The sequence below is a fragment of the Coturnix japonica genome, chromosome Z (genome assembly GCF_001577835.2).
Source record: "Coturnix japonica isolate 7356 chromosome Z, Coturnix japonica 2.1, whole genome shotgun sequence".
Classification (NCBI taxonomy): Eukaryota; Metazoa; Chordata; class Aves; order Galliformes; family Phasianidae; genus Coturnix; species Coturnix japonica.
Window position 1 is genome coordinate 19,799,779 of NC_029547.1, and position 21,474 is coordinate 19,821,252.

Below are 21,474 nucleotides of genomic sequence, written 5' to 3' on the forward strand. Positions count from 1 at the left end.
TTCCACTCCAAGGGATTCTAAGGCCTGCTCTCAGTTTAATCCGGAACATCAACTTCATACAGCGATTGTTTCAGCAATTAATAGCAAACCCAAGATACTTATTTATTGCAAACCATATTGACCTTAGCATAATTTCCTTCAGTCTGTATTTCCTGATGGTTCTTCATACAGGTTCTACCTTGCCATTAGTCTTGGTACTGGAATTTATATCAACAGAAACTAGAGAAACCTTAATGATGAAATTTCTGTGCATGTATACTTGTTTTCTATTCATTCAACATTAGCTAAACCTCTATCATGATAGTAAGAATAACAAAGAAACCCACAAATCAAGCATCTAGTATTGGTATTTCAAAGAAGAACCAGAAGAGTCAACTTGTCGTACTACGATAGATTGAGTCAGCTTATCTTTGTGATGATCAATCAAGCCTAAGAAATACAAGCACAGCCTGAAGCTTTAGAACATAGTACTTCAAGTTCTTTCTGAGTTCTTTTTGCTGTTGGGGACCTATGGGTTGTAACCTGACTTGCTGAGTTTTTAGGAACTGGTACTGAAACATGGTCTGTGCAATTTTGCCAAGGATGTAAGTTTACAACACTGAGTGGCAAGCATGATTCGCTTGCACCTATTTTCCTATTCTTACTTAACCTGACCAACAATAAACCCTGCTAATTTTCTTTTTTTTCTTTTTTTTCTTTTCTTTTTTTTTTTTTTCCTTCCCAAGGATTTTATGTTAACATTACCAAATGGTTGAATTGGTTATGATGACATTTTGGCATGTAGTTTTGTTGAAAATAAATCTGAATTAGGCTCAAAACATCATTTTAAGTGCTGTGATCTTCTGATTTACAGAACTTCTGAGATGAAAATGAAAGAACTGACAGAGTCATCATGTTAACTAGAAGGGTCCACACCTGTGCATTCAAAAATTTCATTTCTCAGAAATCACTGAGTGACTAGTCATAAAGAAGCCAACTAGCTCCAGTGTACTGGGGCTTTAATCATTAATAAATAAAATAATAAACTTTAATCTGATTTCTATTCCAATTTATTGCAAGGCTGTTAATAACAAAAGAAGTTAGAGTATTACACTCTGCTAACTAAAAAAGCTTTGGCATCATTTAGAAATCCTCTAAGAGAAGGAATTCCTGAAAATGGTATGTTGAGAGAGATTCCATTTACAGCTTAGCTCCCAAGAGTTTAGTGGATTGGAGTACAATCATCTGGCAGTAGGGGAATCTGCCTCCTTACGTACTAATGCTCTGAGCAGCTGGCTGCAGAAATGATGTTGGCAGTGGCCTCAGCCACATGACCATTCCTCTGGTCCAGGGAAATATGACAGATGGCAGCCAAAGAAGAAAAACAGAGAACAGAGAAGGGAACAAAATAATTAAAAAAAAAAAAAAAAAAAAAAAGAGAGAGAGAGAGAGAGAGAGAGAAACAAAAAGAAACCTTTCATTGTTTTTGTTTGTTTGTTTTTTCTGCAAAAAGAAAGGAATTTCATGATTGCTGCACCTCAGGAAGTGCATTTTCACAGCTATTCAAATGAAGATATAGTTCTGGCAATGTAATAATTTAAAAAAAAAAAAAAAGATTCAGTCTTTGATTATTCAATTTAATGCATACTACTGCCAGTATCTGTTCAAACAGATTTTACTCAGGTTCCACTCAGTTATTTGCAAATCCTTTATAGTGATAGAAGATTTTATATCCAACCAGATATGTAGGGCAAATCCTGCTCTCTATGTTGAATCTTCTAAGTTATCCTGAAGACTTTTCATTAAGAAAGTGGGAGGATCTGTTTAGCAGGGCTGAGTGTTGTAATAACATGTTCATATTCATATAAAAGAGGAGAGCATTTTTGTGTCACCTGGAAATGTCAGGAAGACTTAGAAATATTTTGATTGTACAGGGGTTGAAGAATGTTCATCTACCAGACAGGCAGGTGAGCATACATCTCAAAATAATGAGCAAATCTTCTCTTTCTCCAACCTATAAAAATATACTGAAGTGACATTGTGGTTTGGCAGTCTCCTGTGGTTTCTTAGCTGTGAAGCACATGAAGCACATGGCCCTGGCCATGTAATGCCGTGAACACTGCACTTCTGGAGTACAGTGAATCAAAGTGAACCTCTACAAGGTGAGGTATTTTTGGTGTGGGTTTTCTTTTTGGTCTGCTTTCACAGGACAATTGTTCAGCCTTCAAACTATGGTTTACTCAATGGGAGGGGCAGGGAAAGATTAGTTCTTTGTAACTATGTTGCATTCCAGCTCTACCTAGCAGAACTGTTCAATATCAATACGTTTTTTTTTCTCCTCTTTAGTGTCTTCTATCAGCCTAGTTGTTCAGCCATCCTTTCAAACACATATGCAACCCCCTGTACTTGCTACTCAGCAAAGAAACTCAGATAAGTATGTGAAGAGGAGGAGGGATTGAGGTATATCAAAGGGAAAACACTATGTTTTGGCCCAAAATGTAACAAAAAACATTGCAAGATCATAGGCAACTTCACAATTTAAACTAAGATTATAAAATAGAACAGCATGCTTTACTAAACAGTGTCCTGGACAGTACTATCAGGTATTCTGTTCTAGAAACCAAAGCTCCTTGACATCAGATAGTTCAGTGACGTGAGCAGAACTGCCAGCTGACATAAACAAGATTATTAAATTACATAGGGACTGTGTACTGTAAAATTTTGTAGTAGATTTCTAAATATAACCTACAGTGTGAATGGAGCTATGGCAGTGACATAAATATGTATATCTTCTTTTTTCTTTTCTTTTCTTTTCTTTCTTTTTTTTTTTTTCTTTTTTTTTTTTTTTTTTAATTCTCGTTTCTGTCAAAAGTTAGGTTTAAATTAACTAATAAAAACAAAAAGTTGACAATGAATAATGCAACTATGCCTCAGCCTTTAATAATTACCATCAATTTCACACTAATTCTTTAGAGCCCCTGGAAAAGAAACCTGTAACACTATTACTATGCTAAAACAAAATGCAAAAATCTATGAAGTTCAGGTAAGATTTTCTATTCATTAACAACTTTTAAGGCTACTCTTGTTAGTCCAAAACATAAATGGACTCTTAGTGCTCTATTTACATAAGTTAATCATACAAAAGGATACTCCACATTAACGTGCTATCTGATGTAATTTCTTTTTCTTCAGAAACACTGATATTAGATTCTAAAATATATTACTAGGATTTTAGAAGAAAAAAAAAAGATAAAAATATTGCCTTAAGAGGCATTCGAATTATATGATCCAATTATGAACTAAAAAATAATAATAATAATAATAATAATAAAAAATTATAACAGATACCATATGTTTATTCTCTACTCAAATTCCATTATTTGCTATTTTTACTTTGTGATAAAAACAGCTCCCTGTGAATAAACTATTTAGTTTTGGCAAAGAAAGCACTGTGAGATGCTGGATTGTATCAAGCCAATTCTTGACAGTATTTACATTGATAGTATTTGCCGCTGATACACTTACAGCAGTTATCCTCATAGGTATTTGATATTTTACATATGTGCACACAAATGCGACCATGTCTCAGTGAATAGAGAAGATCATACTTAACAAGTTCTACAAAGTCTTATGTACAAGTAGGATGATCTTTTAAAAAATTAATCTTTAAATTTATTTCTACATCTATTACAGATAAAGGCAAAGAAACTGGAATACAAATATCTATCCATTTGCAGAAAGCTGTACAAGAAATACTTTTCTATTTCATTTTTGAATATAATCTAAGGTAAAAACAGAATCTGTATTTTTATTGTGATTACACTTTTTACATGTTGAACACAAAAATATTTAATAAATAGGCTTTCTGGCTATGCAAATAAGTAAAAGATCAACTACTTCTGACTTAGTAAGGGGTCATTTTTATAACCATATAAATTATCATACGATAAGTACTTATCTAGAATGAGTACTTTCACAGGAACAATGACCTAAATCTTACTCTGTGCCTTTTCTCTGATGTGGAGGGCAGTTTCATAAACTTCCATGGTCCCTTATTCATTCTATTACACAATAACATGGAAACTATTTTCCTACTATACAGGTTCAGCAAAGCCCTTATGAACTCAAGGAGATAACAGGAGTCAAAACTAACACAAGACATTCCCAGGCTCTTACATACTAAAATCCTGTAAAAAAAAAAATAAAATAGAATAACAACAACAAAAACAGTTGCCTTTATGATCTATGTCAATTACACCACAAGCCAGTAGAAGAGATACCTGTAGGACTTCAAAAAGCGAAATCTCATCTTATTTCTTAGAGATGGACGAGGGATATAGCCTCCAAAAGGATCCCACAGAAAGGCCATCAGCAAAGATAAAATTCTAAAATTGTCTAAGAAATCTATTAATCAGCGGGGAAGCAGGACAGTTGCACTGGATGTGACCCGCACTAGTCATGAAGCACTTGTAACTGTGTAAGGGAACGTCCTTTCCCTATGGTATGCTTTGGCAGAGATGTGGCTCGCTGAGAGCACAGACTAGAAGGGATAACTGGGATTTCCTGCTGCATGAGACTTGCCCTTTGCGCAAACGCTTCCTATATTCAGGCCTCTTATCTCATTATTCAAGTGGGTACTCTTATGGTAAATCCTTGGCTAGTTATATCGGGCACTAAAGAGCACAGAACTGTAGAACTATTGCAAAAGAGAAACGGCCAGCACTCTTGACTATTCATTGCAGCCCTGAAAAAGGCTTTCAAGCTCTTCATAATTGGTTAAAAATGTCTATTTTTCTGCAGAATACATTTGAAAAGGTTGGCATCAAACAGCTAAAAAGAATGTATATATATTTATAAAACAACAATAAATAAAATAAGAACCCCCAAAACACTATCTGCAGTTAAAATTTCCTCTGTTCTCCTAATGTTCTTCCCTTCAGCAACATAAAAAGACAGTAGCCAGGAAATAAAACTGATACTGAAAATGTCCTTAAATCCCTAAATTGCTCTTTGTTTAATTCTTAACACTCTTCAAATGTGTCTTCCTTCCTCACAGTTTCTAAAGAGAATCAGTTTATATCACTAAGCAGCTTTTCTGAAAGGGCTTAATTATCTATAAGAGATCAGCCACTCTAAGAAAGTAAGTCTCAGACTGGTAATTTTCAGGCCTCTTGGCAGCTTTTCGCAAAGACACCATTCCCCTTACTGAATAACTGCCAGTGACTGATAGCTGAACTCAGGTTGCTCTTAGCAAGGGTCACTCTGAATTCCAAACAGAATTCAGATACTCAGATTTGGTATCTATTTCTTTGTTCTACTGTTTTCAATTAATTCAAGCTTAAACTCATTTTAGCCTAGTATTAGTACAGGGTAATGTGAATAAGAACCTACATTTCAATTCTAACACCAACTTTCGTATGGTCTACAAGGCCAGTAGCATTATCTAGCCTCCCTTCTTCTACAGAAGGATGGTATCAAGTGCCCTGACAGTGCTCATAAGAAAAGCCATGGAGAAGAAGCTGAGTATTCACACGCATAAAAATGATAATTCAGGAATATTCTGGGCTCTATCAGCAAAGTTGGAAAGACAAAATAGTAAACTCTCAGGGAAAAGTCTATCAATCAGTAATGAATAGATGAAATGTGCTATGTTATTAAAAAAGGATAAAGTGAGAAATAACATTTTTCAGAAAAAATACATACATTCTATAACTGTATATTTTGTTTGTTGAAGGAACTATTTTCCACATTTTACAAAAATACTCTACAGAGCCAGTATACAATAGACAATACATTTATTCAAAGAATAAGATCAGCTTTGAAAGTATCCGATCCATAAGTAAAATCAGTTTCTGGGCCAAAAGTCACAAAATTCTTAAGCAATTAAATATAGTAATATAGTGTGTAGTATGCACAGGAATTGAACTTTGACTGCTCAAGCAATGGGTTATGAGCTGCTCTTTGGGTAACTACAGACTTCTTCACAGTTAGGATAGCATTTAAGTTTGAATCACTACTATAGTCAATTAAAGCACAAGTGAATAATAATAATGGATGGGAGTCCTGCCAAAATCTATCATCACTCTGTGTCAAATAAAACCAAAGTGTTTGCAGCCTAAATAACTTAGTATTGCCAGGTATATTTCCTGTTCACATTCTATTTTCTAAAAATAATTTTTATCAACTCTTTCTCCTTCTTTTCATTTTTTTCCCCACTTTTTCTTCTCTTTTTTTTTTTTCTCTTTCTTTCTTTCTTTTTCTCTTTCTTCTTTCTTTCTTTCTTTCTTTCTTTCTTTCTTTCTTTCTTTTTCTTTCTTTCTTTCTTTCTTCTTTCTTCTTTCTTTCTTTCTTTCTTTCTTTCTTTCTTTCTTTCTTCTTTTATTTATTTCTTTCTTTCTCTTTCTTTCTTTCTTTCTTTCTTTCTTTCTTTCTTTTCTTTCTGTTTTTTTTCTCCAAAGAAAATTGAACCAAGTATGCTTATTATCATCTCTCTTTTCTCTGTCCCTTTAAGTGCCCTTCCTTCATTATTTCAGCAAACCTGCTAACACAGCCAACCACAATAAGGTCACAGAAATAAGCTTCTTACAACAAGATTACTACAGACTAAGTTTATACCTTGATATAAAAAACTCTTAATTGTCACTATATTTTTGCATGCAGTAGATCACCATATCAAGAAAAATAAAAAAAAAATTATGGAAATTCAAGGAAATGAAACAACTCTGTAATACAACTTTAACAGAGAAACAGCTTGGCTCTCTTGTTTCTTTCTTTCTTTCTTTCTGAAAAAAATAAAAACAAAAAAAAAAACCTATCTTTCTTTCCAAAGAAAGAAGGAAAGAAAGAAGCAAAGAAAGAAAGAAACAAGCAAAGAAGGAAAGAAAAAAAGAAGAGAAAACAATTCCTGAAGCACTCAAAGAACATAAAGTGATTTATTAAGTACATTAAGTAGTTATTTGGATGCAATGCTTTGTGGAAATAAAAGCTTGATAACATGAGGAAACAAAAAATTTTGTTTAAAATAGGTAAAACCAATCATTGCATTCTATGATAAATGAGTTTTTTATAGAGCTGCATACTGTAGTGAACATCTATAGTGCAATATTTTTGATGCTCTATGCAGTTCTGTGATTGTAAATTTTGCTCTACGTTTTTGACATGTATTGCATTATTTGTCTGATGAACTCTTAGATGTCCAATAGCAGCACTACATTATATAATTTTTGATGGCTTCAGGTTTACAGGATCCACAATGAGACAACTATTACTATTCTCTATTCTACTATTCTCTCAAATACCAAAACTGATGCTACTTATTTCTGAAAATGTTAACATAAATGAACCATAAAATAATACTTTCTGTGATTAAAAATGGGAAGCTTAAATTAAAAATGTACAAACCTACCCTTGACTTTGGGGCCAGTCAAGCAGTCACATGAGTTTAAAAGCTCTTGCTAGTAAGCACGTTTACTGATAACCTTACACATCAAGAATCAGTTCACTTTTCCAGATGTGTCCTGAAGCTTTTAAGAACTCAAAAGTCCAACCTCTGTCAATTCCTCATAGTATGTCTGCACCTTAAGTAACTGGAGACTCATGAGTGGTGGCTGTGGTGATTTCACAGACATTACTCAGACTTAGTTCCATGTATTGGTCACATGATTGAAATCCACCATATGGGAACCCAACATATGGACTTGATCCACACTGTGCTATTTGACAGAGCACATGACAGATGTATAACAAGCACCTGGCCACTGTGACTCTTAACATGGTTTATTTAAGTAGCCTCTCTTTTGTGCCTTGATCTTGTGTGTCAGGTCCATCCTAGATCAGTCTGATCCACTTCATTGGACATGTGCTTTCCTGCACGGTCAGTAGTATGGATTTGAACTTGCCAGGGCAAAATGAAATGTAAAAGTGATTGTGTGAATGGCTAACTGGGAGTATTTCTCTAAGACTTCATCACTTGAAACCAGTTTCTGAAGTGTTCTGTAATATTTGATACTACTCCAAAGGTTGGAGCATTCGTAAGAGTGCTCTCAATATCTTTTTGGTGATAAGGTAGTCAGCATAGCCTCAGGTTCCTCTGTGTTTTATATATCCATTCTACTATGCTCGTGAATTTGCAGTGGTTTCATTACCTTCCAAATTCTCAGCAATCAACTTAACTTTCCTAAAATCATAAGTTAAAAGTTACTAGAATAAAGACATGCAAACTTCAAGTGTACAAGCACTCCCTCTCTTATATGTTGAATCTGTAAATACAAAACTTAACCAAAAATTCTGCAAACACCACAAAACATCTGAATTTTATTTTACGGTAAATTTAGAGCAATATATTTTTCCCACTCCTAGCCTAACAAATGATAAAATTACCTGAAATAATATATGTATATATATACAAAATATTATGTCTAACTGGTCCTCAATCATTTGTGGCCTCTCAAAAATCCAGTGCATGGAAATTATTGTTAAAAAACAGTAGCTATATTTCAAAACAAAAGAAAAATTGGTGTTCTGATTATTTCTACTAAAGCTATGCACTGCAGCAGAAAGTTCTTGCTTGGAAAACAAAATAATTGTACCTACTGTGGAAGTAAATAACAGGGAGAGCTGAATGTAAGACTAAAAAGTGAGAGATTCTTTCCTAGAAACTGAAGTAGTAATACCAGACAGGAAGAAGAAAATCATCAAATATGTACCAGCATAAATGGAATGGTCTTTCCTTAAAGATGCACAACACCACTACCTACAATAAGGGGAAGGGGAGGGGAAGGGGGAAGGTGAAGTGAGAGGAGGGAGGAAGAGAGGGGAAAAGAGGAAAGGAGAGAGGATGGGACAGGAAGGATGTAAGGGGAGTGGGAGGGAGGGTAAGGGATAAGCAATATAGGTTGTGGGGTTTTTTTGTTGTTTTTTTTTTTTTAATTACTTAAAATATATTTTTAATATATTATAATTACTTAAAATATATATTTAAATTAATGCATAAATCTAAGCTCTTCTTTTTTTATCCATTCTTTCAAGGTGCGCTGATATACTTCAAGGACAAATGACATCTCAAGAATTACAGAGGAACCTAATTTTAGTCCAAATGAAATTGAAGAGCTTGTACAAATGATTACTAGGCACCACTGACTCATGTTTGAATCTGGCTCACTGAAAGGAGATTTCACAAATAAGCAAAGGCTATAATCAGCAAATTAACTAGGAAAGCTTTTGGTTGTTCCTAGGGATCTTGAACAATCCCTTAACTCCTGAAAGACCTGACAAGTATTCATAAGTTAGAGTAATTCTTTGCCCTGTACACTTCTAATCATATATACTTTCAGTGGGATTTCTAGAACTATTTGGCAGAACCCACTCTACTTGTAGCGGGCTGCAACAGAAGGACAGTGACTGCATCAGCTACTTAGATCAGAGTTAATTTGAGAAATTTTCCCCTGAGGACAAGGGCAAAAACTGGGCAGCTTTATAAAACACTGAAATGGTTTACCTACAATCTAAAAGTGTGAAGGGAAGAAAATAGGTATATAGCCTGCATTATAATTACTGAATTTAGTATTGATATACGTAAGAAATTCTGTTTTCATTATGTGAACAATAAAGCAATCTCTGGAAAAGATGGAAATAAAGATTGTATTTCAATGTCCACTCATAGGAAGACAAAATTGATATGGCCAACACAAATTGGAACACTTTTTAACTGGAAGTCTGAGTCTAAAGACTATGCAACTCAACTTTACTAATCTGTGTGACAGTTAAAATATCTATATGCATTCTCCCAGTGCTCAATTTGGCAATTTAATATATTTTGTAAATATAATATAAAAATTTTATAGATAAATTCTAAAACTGTAAGTGAGGGTGTATAATGTATCAAAGTCTTATTCAAAAGAAAGGAGGAAAGGGATCAATTCAGAACAAGACTGATCTGATAAAGAATTTGTTTGTCCCTTCTTCAGCATAGGTATATATGTATACAAGGTATATATATATATAAATATATAAGTTGCTCTGAGAGTAATGCTTCCCACTTATTTCCATGGAAAACACAACAAATATAATACAAACAAACAAACAACAAAAACCCCCACTATTTAATAGAACAAATTCTTAGCTTCAAAATATTCGTTTTCAACACAGTCACCACCATTAGCTATGCATTTTTTGCCAGCAACAAAGAAGAGGCCTGCATGCAGTACTCGTAAAAATTTGCACCAGCAGAGGTGACATGCTGTTGCTATCACTACTGCTGAAACGCAGCACCCACCGCCTCACTGTGCTCACCTTTCTGAGGAAAGACAGGATTGCTTGCAAGAAATGAGTGGCCATCAACACTTTTGTACAAAATACGTAAATAATGATTTAAAATGTGAGCTTCCTCTGATATGCTAAGCTTTCTTTGAATAAATTTACTCAAAAGGCATGTTTTGTATTAAAAACAAACCCTCGTTTTTGTAGCTACTTATTAAATATAAATTTAAATACCTGTGTCAGTATTTGTTTTGTTTTATTTCTCACCAGCTCACTGAAAAACAAGTTATCCAGTTTGAAGTAAAAAGTGCTCATTTTAAAAAAGTGAACAACAACAAAAAGTGCTTGACTCTAATATTAGAAATATTTGCTTTTATGTCATTTTTTTCCTCTATATTTATCTCCACTGATTTTCCTCTTTCTGAAAATTAAGATGAAAATTACATTTATAATTCACCATATTTGCGATGAATCAGAATTATAAATAAAACAGTAATATTACCCAGCGACATGGTCAGGTCACCCTGACTGAGCAGCTGATGGGACTAGGTAATTTCCAGAAGAGCCTTTCAGTCTTGCTGATGCTATAAAACAATGCAGCTTCTCATAGTTATTGAGATAATGAAATCTATGGGATCTCAGAAGTACTTTGATTTATCTGCAGGGCGTTTGTTCCGCTGGAAACATGCTTTTGTGCCCTCTAGCGTTCAAAGTCATAAAAACCATTTATCTTCGATGGATTACATCTAAAACAGCAATGCATTCTTGACTAGATCATTCAGATCCGTATTTCCTCTAAACTGGAGAAAGAGTAGAAGCTGTGATTTAAAGAGGGACAAAATGAATTGTCTGTTAGGTTTTCTGAGCTTTTAATAGGACAAAAGAATTTAACATGATTCAGTGATTCTAGTGCAATGGTTGGAAGCGCAGAGCTGTACTGAAATGGAGTGACTTCTGTGTATTTTGCAGAATAAACTTTACATGAAATACATGAGTTGCTTGTTTTACAGGTGATGAACAGTGAACTGAAGCTAAAATATAAATGAGATACCATAGATATTTTGTTTCATAAATTTTAGGAGAAAAAAATATAAATATCTTACGAGCATTATCAGTATACCTTAACAGGACTCAATACTACATGTTGCTCTCTAACAACAATCCTGTCCTCATTACTTAAAAGTTACTTCAGCTTGTCAGGTGTTAACTGGGAATACCACACAGCTGGTATAAAACAGGTCCAGGAGAGTCCTAAACATGGCTTGATGGTAATTTCTTGGTACAGGTTCTAGGAGAGACATAAAGGAAAGAGCCCTCTTAGACTTTTTGGATCTTAGTGAATTGGTAAATGGAGGCCACAGTAATCATAAATCTTCAAGTTCAAAGGCCTTGGCAATAGGAAAATAAGTGTCAACAAAACTTCTACCCTGGGTATTAGGAGAGCAGACTTCAGGATGTTCAGTGTGGCAGTTAGTAAGGTCCTCTGGAATTCTGCTTTTGAAATCAATGGAGTAAATTAGTGCTAGGCACCTTTAAAGTACCACCTTGTAAAGCACTGGAGGAGGCAACTCCAAATTAAGTCAAAAAGCTTGGCTGAGTGAGGATTTTCTTTGAGAGCTTGGAAGTGAGGTGGGAGCACATGGAAGGACAACACAGATGATGTTGACCATTGTAGGGAGAAAGTGTGTGTTCAAAGATGAATTAAATTTCAAGATGGCCAGTGCTACTAGGGACAACTTAGAAGAGATTTTATGTTAACAGCAAAAGTACCAGAGACACTGGTTTTTCACTTGATGGGGTTTGTCACCTCATGAATGAGTACATAGATAACTGGGAGTTGTTTAATGTGTTCTTCACCTCTGACTGGATCCTGTTCAGCCTACTGGAAGATGGAAAATGTTGTCCCAGATTCAAGATGGCAAGAAAGAAGACTGTGGTAGTTACAGGCCCGTCAGACTCACCTCAGTGCTTGCTAAAATTATGAAGATGATTATTTTCAGAGTCCCTGAAAAACACTTGAAAGAGAACATAGCAGTAGATTCAATGAAAGAGAGGAAAGTCCTTTTTAACTGAATTGCTTTCCTTTCATGATAAGGTTACCCACCTAATTGACCAAAGGAAGCCAACCAACGCAATCTTGTTGGATTTCAGTACAGTATTTTAAATACTGTTTCTCGCAGTATCTTTCTGGACAAGATGTCCAATGCATAGGTAGGCAAAAACATAATGCAGTGAGTGAACAATTAACTGATGGTTTGGGCTGAAAGGGTTATGGTAAATGGGTTTACATCAGACTCACTGCCAGGTGAGGTTGCACAGGCCTCCATTTTAGGGCCAGTTGTCTTCTAAATTTTTATTAATTGACCAGATGCAAGACTCATATGTATAGTGAGTTTGCAGATTAACAGTAAACATGGAGGAACTCTGGAATCCCTTGATTGAAGAGAAGCCTTGTGGAGAGATCTTGACAAATTAGAGGTCTGGACAATCACCAACCTTGAAATTTAACAAGAGCAAGTTCTAATCTTTCTACCTGGATGTCTGTCACACTGGTGCATGAGAGGCTGGAGAGCAGCCCTGCAGAAATGTTTCTGGTTGATGGCAAGTTGGGCATGAGGCAGCAGTGTGCACTGGGAGCCCAAAGGTCCAACCATACTCTGGGGTGCCCCTGTCTCAGCACTGCCAGCGGGCAACGAGAGGGGCTGTCCCTTCTGCTCGGTGCTGTGCAGCCTCTCCTCTTGGAGGGTTTGGGTGCCACAACATAAAAAGTATATAAAACTATTAGACTGTGTCCAAAGGGGGGGCTACAAAGATGGTGGATAGTTTGGAGGGCAAGGTGTGAGGGGAGCAACCAATGCCACTGGGTGTGCTCAGTTCAGAGCAGAGGAGCTGAGGGGAGGCCTGATGGCAGCTGCAGCTTCTCACAGGGAGCAGAGGGCAACGCAGAGCTCTGCTCTCTATGACAGCGACAGGGTCAAAGGAAATGGCATGGGGAGGAACGGCTTTGGGTTGGGGACAGGGTCTGCACCAGAGGGTGGTTGTTTCCTAGAACAGGCTGCACAGGGCAGTAGTTATGGCCCTGTATTGCAGAAGTTCAAGGAGCATTTGGGTAATGCTCTCAAGAATATGATTTGTTATTTGTATTTTAATAGCAGCTTGTTCCAAAATATTTGCTGAAGTCTAGTTATACAGCATTTAATGATTAGAGTGGTGTAATCCGAGTAAGTTTGCTAACCTCATAAATAACCATTATAAATACTACCACTGAAATAATACCTTCACTGACATACAATCTGTATGTAACTGGCCTAACTCTGAGTGCATACACATAATTACAATGCTATACAACCATAATTTTAGAATGTATATCCCACAAAAGTATCCTTACCACTTTAAATCTTTGTGTGACTGAAGTAGCCTAGTTTAACTCAAATGATTTATTTGGTTAAGCAGCTAATGCATTTCATAGAGTTTTGGTTTGCATTTGTGGAATGGTTTGAAATTTTGCAGTACCAGGTGAGTGCTACATAGAAAAAATACAATCTGACAGAAATACCTGATCAGATTTTTCTGGTTTTAAGGAACACAATATATTTACTCTTATTATAACCTCCTTTATTTTTATTTGTATTTTTATTTTTTTATTCCTCTCATAGTAAATCAATCTTTCTTTGGAAATCATTACCAGAAACTCAATGAATTTGAGAAAAGCATCTGTATGCTTTCACTCTTGCCAATAATGTTTTACTGTTTAGAATGGACTCTCAAATTTTCAAAGTACTAAAAACTCTTCATTTGTGTAAGAAAGCAAATGAAGCATTCAGATTTTGCAGGAAATAAGTTCTCTTCTTTTTTTTCATACCAAAAATGCCTTACAGACCTGAAGTGATTCAACACTATGGCATGCTTGTTCTTCCTTTGAAGGCAGGCACAACAGAAGGCCAAAAGGTTAAACTAGCTGAAAGTACTTTTATTGTGCACTAAAGCACACAGATCATCCACACAGTTTTGATAACAATAATATATTCCTCTTTTCTTCCTTTGAAACAGTTTATTCATCTAGCCAAAGTAAAAGAAAAAAAAAGGGAAAAGAAAGAAAGTAAATAGGAAAAGAGAAAAAAGGGCTTGCTCGTACCTATATTATTCCAGAAAAGAGATACTGAATTGTCTAGGATTGGCTGCTCCTACAATAAACTTGTGACTGCACTGATACTGAAAAAATGAGTTGAAACTGATGAACTGAATTGTAAATAAAAAAGCTGCTGAAAGAGGGTCTGAAACTGAGTAACTGAAAACTTCTTTCCAAACCCTCATAAACATGAAGGATCATACCACCCTGCTGATTTTTGCATTTCCAGCAAGTATTCAACATGGTTATTCTGATCACCATAAATGGGAACAAGAGTAAAATATTCACCATCTTTAGCATTTTTTAGTCAGGACGAGTCAATGCATTTTGTATTTACAATGTTTTCATCCAAAAATTATTCTTCCCTTCTAAAAATACAGACCTTATGAAAATCTGTATAAAAATTCTGAGGTCTGGATTTATGTCAAATATTATCTTGACCCCATAAGGGCCAAGTCCAGTTGTTTCTTCTGTATTACTCTGTGAACAAGTGACACACTTTAACATCTGCATTTACTAGTAAAGGAAATGTAGGGCATTGTACAGAAATTTGTCTCTTTAAAAATAAGATTTTGGGAAAAAAAAAACAACAACAACAAACTACTGACATTTTTTGAAACACAAGTAAATGTAAAATAGAGATCTGAAAGCTCACAATGGTCACCTTCAATGTAGGTTTCATAACAGAACTTCTAACTGTTCTATCTGAAAGGTGTAATTCATAGATTCTGTTCTTTGATATTCTTAAATTATGTAACAGTTCTGATTCTCTATTGTATTGCAAGGTTATATTTGAATAAAATATTGAGTACTATGCTACTTTGCTGCCAGTTGCCAGAACACTAAGTCATTTTTATCAGCTTCACAATTTCAGAGAAGAGACAATATTTAGTTGAATGAATAAAGATATTTTGGAAATTACTTCAGTGATATTTCTGTAAATCGGGACTTGACTGTAACAGATGAAGCTGAATCATCAGTCAATCAGTGTTGAGATCAGGAAGCACAGCTGCGGAGTGCATTGATTTTATGTTTCTTATGATGGTAAGAAAGTATCAAGACATTTTTTACCATTTCTGATCCGATTTTGACTCTGTGGAGATTATTTTGTATTATTTAATAATTTAATCAACTATGTAGTAAAATACTGACTTTGGACAGTTGCACTCTTCTGTTTTTGTTGTTGTTGTTGTTGTTTTGGGTTTTTTTTTTTTGTTTTTTTTGTTTGTTTGTTTGTTTGGGTGTGGTTTTTTGGTCGACTTTCCTCCTCGTTAGAGACCTAGATATTTTGCATATTTTCAGCTGTCAAGTTTTCTAGGATAGCTTTAAGAATCTGCTGAAATGCATCTGCTCTAAAGCACATAAGTGTACAAAGTGCAATTTTCATAAAGTACAAGTTTTCTATCATTCATAGAGCTGACTTTTCAAAATTCAGACATATTCTGTGGGAAATAAATTTTACCTGATGTCAGTGTCTTGGATGATCCTTTCTGTCTGACACACAATTGTTAAAAGAACATATAACTGCTTCAGGGTTCACCACACTATCGTGACTGAATGATATGTTAGAGAGAGAGAGAAATCTATGCAGCTGAATATATGAAAAAACTGAATGGAATCTGATCTCAGAATTTTTACACAGATAGTGGTTACAAGAATTTTTAAAGCTAAAGAGCTCTATATAGATTTCATTCCTTGGTGTACATGTATGTTGTGCTGCAGTAACAGGAACATATACACTTTTTATGAAAAAAAAAAAAAAAAAAAGGGCTAATACTAGTCCCTCATAAAACAGTTTTTATTGTACAGAAAATTACTGCTGTGCCAGGTATTGCAGCATGAACTACAGAATCACAGAAATCCACAGGGAAGGAGTTTCTGAAGGTCACCTCACCCAATTTCCTGCTGGGAAATGGGCTATCAATATCATATTGTATCTCAGATGTGACTTTGTCTCACTAGTCTAATAATCCCCAAGCGTGAACACCTCAGACACCTCCAGGCAACACACTGAAGCATTGTGCTACCCTCCCAATAAAAAAAGAAAAATAAAAAAATCAAAAGTCAAAAAGAAGCACTCAGGGGCCTCGAAGACACAATTTGTGGTCACTGCCCTTTTTCTTGTTTTTACAGCTCCGGAGTTTTTCTTCTCTTTAAGCAAACAAGATTAGCTCCTTCAGCCTCTCCTCACTCTGCCTTGGTAGCCCTCCAGTAGACCTTGCCTGGCTTTTTCTAATCCCTCTTCAAATACAGAAAGCATCCTGTTAACTCACAAATTCTGAGGAAAATAACTGCTTCCAGTAATCCGATGGCTGCGGTGTTCCTAATGTAGCTCTGTGGGCAGCCTGCCTTGTTCATGATGAGAGCATGCTATTGGTTTCTATGAAATCAGATGACCACAGGTAAAAGCTGTTACATTCTTTAAAAATTTACATATGAGTAGGAAGCAGTCATCAGATACACATTGATAACATTTACTGGGTATGTGTCATATTCTATTTTGTAAGTATTAATTATATATATATATATATTTTAAAAAATTCTTAAAAATGAGATTTGGATGTTCAGAGGTAATTTTCGGATTTCCAAACCACTCACAAAACAGTTTCAGCCTGAAAATAGACTCACAGCAGCTGCAACACATATCCAAAGGACAGACACTAATTTCATATAAGAATATTGCTCTTATAGTTTTTACAATATAACATCTGATATTGCAGTTGGCAGCATAATCAAGAATCTACACTTTCAAAATCTTACGTTTTTCCTCTTCTTTATTTGGACTCAGAGATGTTTCACTAGTCACCAGAAGAGGAAAGATATAACTTTTGAGGGACACTAATATGATGAGTTTTCATAAAAATCCTTGATTTACTGCTGGACAAAATTTGAGTTGCAGATGTTTAGTGAATCAGCAAAGCACACAGAAATCACTTCAAATGATTATATAACCAAAAAAAAAAAAAAAAAAAAAAAAAGAAAGAAAAGAAAGCAGCAGTATGTAGTTCTCTATGAAGAGAGAAAAACATGATGACAGAATGAGCAAGTGAGTCTGAAAGTGATTTTATGGTAGGAGAAGTACATCAGTGTCATTCCCTGAAAATATGGGACTGAAATAGCAAATACTGGAGTTAGAGTCTATCAATCTTCCATTCTGCATTTATGCAACTCCTGCAGTGTTAATGGATAATATTGACCCTTACCAAGTCACAAACATGGCCCAGAATGTAAGCATCTGCTTCAAATTTCCTGGCTTTTGTTGATTTGTGTCAGTCATAAAGCTATTTAAAAGTAAATCTTCATTACTAAATTAAAAAAAGTAATAACGATGCAGCTGTAATGCTTATCTATTTGCCAACACAGTTGGTGGCTTTCAAAATTTACTTTTTGGAAGACACTTATTAGTTGAAATCCAAGAAGGTTTTCAAATAGGCATTTGATTTTGCCTTTATTGAAAGGTATTAAGAGATTAAGGAAAATACAAAATCATGTTATATGTTTGTTCAAACCACACATCCTACAACGTATCACAGGATTCTCTTAAATTGACAATCTCATTGTGACTTTCCTAACATTTTTATTTAATATCAGAAATTTCACTAAGATGATAAATGTCTGATCTGAAAACAACATTGTGATGGTTATGTCAGATGAGTTACAAAACAGGTAGATATTACTGAAAACAGAAAGGAATAAAGCAGGAGATACACCTTTACTTATCAAAGAAGCTACAGCTATACTGTATCACACAGAAAATCCTAGCCAGCTTTTTGTGTAATAGCATAGTAGGTAAAAGAATGATAACAAGTCTAAAACTCGAGTCCTAACCAGTTTTGTAAGCATAGGCATCAGCTTTGTCCAAATCTCTAGCCTAAAAATGCAGATATATTATACGCTGGGCAAACTTTTGAAACACAGTCATCACATAAATTAGTAAAAAGAGGCATAAATTAAATTACATTGCAAGTTTTTTTCTGAAAAGTTTGGAGTTAGATTTATGTAACTCAAGGCCTCTGCATTACTTTCTTAAAGGTCTCACAGGCCAACAGGAATGATAATTGCTACAACAGGAATTTCAATTGCTAATAAATAAACAAATAAATGTAATAAATTAGAGCTTTACACACACACATACATATGCTGTCTAAAATAGTCATAAGCCTAGGATTTTCCAAAAAAAAAAATGCACATCACATTAAACCATCTACTTGCATTTTTCAACATTCATTTATATCACATATTTTCCTTTTTTACTGTCAAGAGACATGTTAATAAGAAAGCAGAATTTTTGAGTAGACATGCAGCTATGCAGCACAAACATTAATCTGTAACATTAATAAAAAAAGAAAAGCAAGAGTCAGCTGTTGAAAAAGACAGTCACTGACTTTGCCACACATATGAAACAATAGAATGCATTTTGTTTCTTTATATTTTTTATTTTAGTTTCAAAATTATCATTCTGTAACACACCCAGAATTCACATTGCTTGCACAATAGATCTCACATGCATAGGATAGCAAATAAAGCAGAAAAGTTTCATATTGAGTTGTATCTAGTCATTCAGCATGCCAAGCGTTTCCTATCAATTTGATATTTCAGCTTACCTTCATGCATTCTTATGGCCTGCATGCATTATCACAACAGGCAGAGCTCAGTCAGCAGTTCAGCCTTGCATACTGCTGTTACAGGTTGTGCATTCTCTTCATCCCCAGGTAAATTACATATAGCCCATGAGACAGGGAGGTCTTTACCAGTTAAGTTCCCTACAGCAAGCCTACAGGTATGGGGAAGAGTAGCTGGAAAGCTACCAGATGGAAAGGGACCTTGGTGTGCTGATGGACAGTCAGCTGAATATGAGCCAGCAGTGTGTCCAGGTGACCAAGGAGGCCAAGGGCATAATGGCTTCTATCAGCAATGGTATGGTGAGCAGGACTAGGGAAGTCATCCTGTCCCTGTACTCAGCATTGATGAGGCCTCACCTTGAGTACTTTGACCAGTTCTGAGCACCTCAGTACAGAAATAACATTGAGGTGCTGGAGCAGGTCCAAAGAAATGCAACAAGGCTGGTGAAGGGCTTGGAGAATGAATATGCTCTATGAGGAGAGACTGAAGGAACTGGGGCTGTTTAGTCTGGGGTAAAGAAGGCTGAGGGGAGACCTTATTGCTCTCTTTCAATATCTGGAGTGTGACTGCAGCAAGAGTGCGGTTGGTCTCTTCTCACTGGCTACAAGTGACAGGACTAGGGGAAATGGCTTCAAGTTGCACCAGGGTAAGTTTAGGTTGGATATCAAGAAAACTTCTTTACAGAAAGGGTTGTTAAGCACTGGAATAGGCTCCCCAGGGAGGTGGCTGAGTCACCACCCCTGGATGTGTTTAAAAACCGTTTGGATGTGGTGCTCAGGGGTATGATTTAGTGGAGAGTTTTAGGAGTTAGGGTAGTACGATTAGGTTGTGGTTGGACTTGATGATCTTTAAGGTCCCTTCCAAACTGAGCGACTCTTTGATTCTATGTCTAGCATGCTATCCACCATACTCATCACATTTTGGAAAGAATTTGGAAAGGGGGACTGTGTCAAAGGTCATACTGAAATCCGGAACGATAACATCAGTGGCTCTTCTCTCATCCATTGATGCAGTTATGCTATCATAGAAGGTCTGTCAAGGATTGTCTCATATCACCTTCCTCTTCTATATGTCTCAGTGTAGCTTCCAGGAGGATCTGTTCCATAATCTTCCCTAGCACTGAGGTGAGGCTGATAGGTTGGCAGTTCCCTGGAGTGTCCTTTCTACCCTTTTGAAAAATGGGTGTGACATTGCCTTTTTTTTTTCCAGTCACAAGGAATATTACCTGACTGCAATTGCTTTTCAAATATCATTGATAGTGGTTTGGCAACTACATCAGCTAATTCCCTCAGAACTCTGGGATGCATCTTCACAGGGCTCATAGATCTACAGATGTTCTGGTTCCTCAACCATCAAGTTCTCTCCTAAAAGCCATTAGCACAGCTGCTAACCTGTTTACATTTCCACAGCTTATTTATTGCTTCTAACAACTTTGTGCTTGCCTGCATTAAATCTCAACTACTCTGCTAAGCCTGTAGAGCCCTCTTCAGATTACTGTCAGCCTCACATTCTGTTATTATTTCCTATTTCAACACATAAATTAAGATCATCACATAAACTTGCTTAGGTCATGTACAGGAAACAAATCTAAACCAGCTGGATTCTTGGATTGTACTACTTTAATCAAACCCACATTTCTCTAGTTTGCAAGCCACAGGACACTACCATAAGCTTTCCTATTATCAGTTACATAAAATTCTCAGCTTTTCTCCAAATGCTAGTTCAGTTCTCTTGCTAAAGAACAGAATCACACTGGGTGAATGTAATTTGTCTTAATCTACAGTGGCTGTCAGAGTTCTTTTTCATTCAATTGCCTTCTAGCTGCATATAAATTGATTGTGTGATAAATCATTAACTATCTTTCTGGGCATGAAAACTAATGTTCAAACATGCATTCAAGCTTGAAGAGTCCATTCTTCAACAAAACCAAAAGAACCATTGGTGTCCACACTTTTTGGCCACCACAAACTCCAGGCATAATATTTTGGCTTTGATTTCTGACAGACAAAAGACAATATATTAAACCAGCCAGAAGTTAGAAATACCAGAAAATATATCTGTCTCAATGAATTGGAAAGTACATTAATACACAGAACAAACACTATGGTTGGCTCAGGAATTGATTCACAAGTGCATCAAACATCTAATTCAGTCAGGAACAAAGCAGAAAGAGGAGGTCAACTTGAGCTATCTGATTTATTTTGTGATTACAAAATACTGTAATATCTAATATCAGCCGTGGAGGTTGAAGCAAAGTATTTTAGTTTAGTTTTATTTTGGAGGTATGTCTTTAATGTTTTCATGCTTTTTGATGTACCAAAAAAAAAAAAAAAAAGAAGAAAAAAAGAAGCTACAAAACAGAAAACAGTCATTTGAATCTCAGTGAGCTCTATCCAGCAATACAATCACCCAGGGTTTTTATACTGAAAGGAATTAACCTAAGATTTTACTGATACACAGAATATTGTCTATTGATAAATGGAAGA

At 35.5% G+C, this 21,474-nt stretch overlaps 1 protein-coding gene across 4 annotated transcripts in view; it reads right to left on the reverse strand.

The window, feature by feature from the left end:
• PDE4D (phosphodiesterase 4D) overlaps positions 1-21,474 on the reverse strand; it is a 559,900-nt gene that overhangs the window by 159,863 nt on the left and 378,563 nt on the right. Inside the window, exon 1 of one of the 4 annotated variants that reach the window (XM_015848748.2) lies at positions 4,260-5,676. The exons of the other annotated variants lie outside the window; for them this stretch is intronic. Coding sequence (XP_015704234.1) covers positions 4,260-4,348 — 89 coding nt within the window. The 5' untranslated portion in view covers positions 4,349-5,676. Of the gene's footprint in view, positions 1-4,259; positions 5,677-21,474 lie in introns of those variants that run through there. 4 annotated transcript variants of the gene reach the window in all.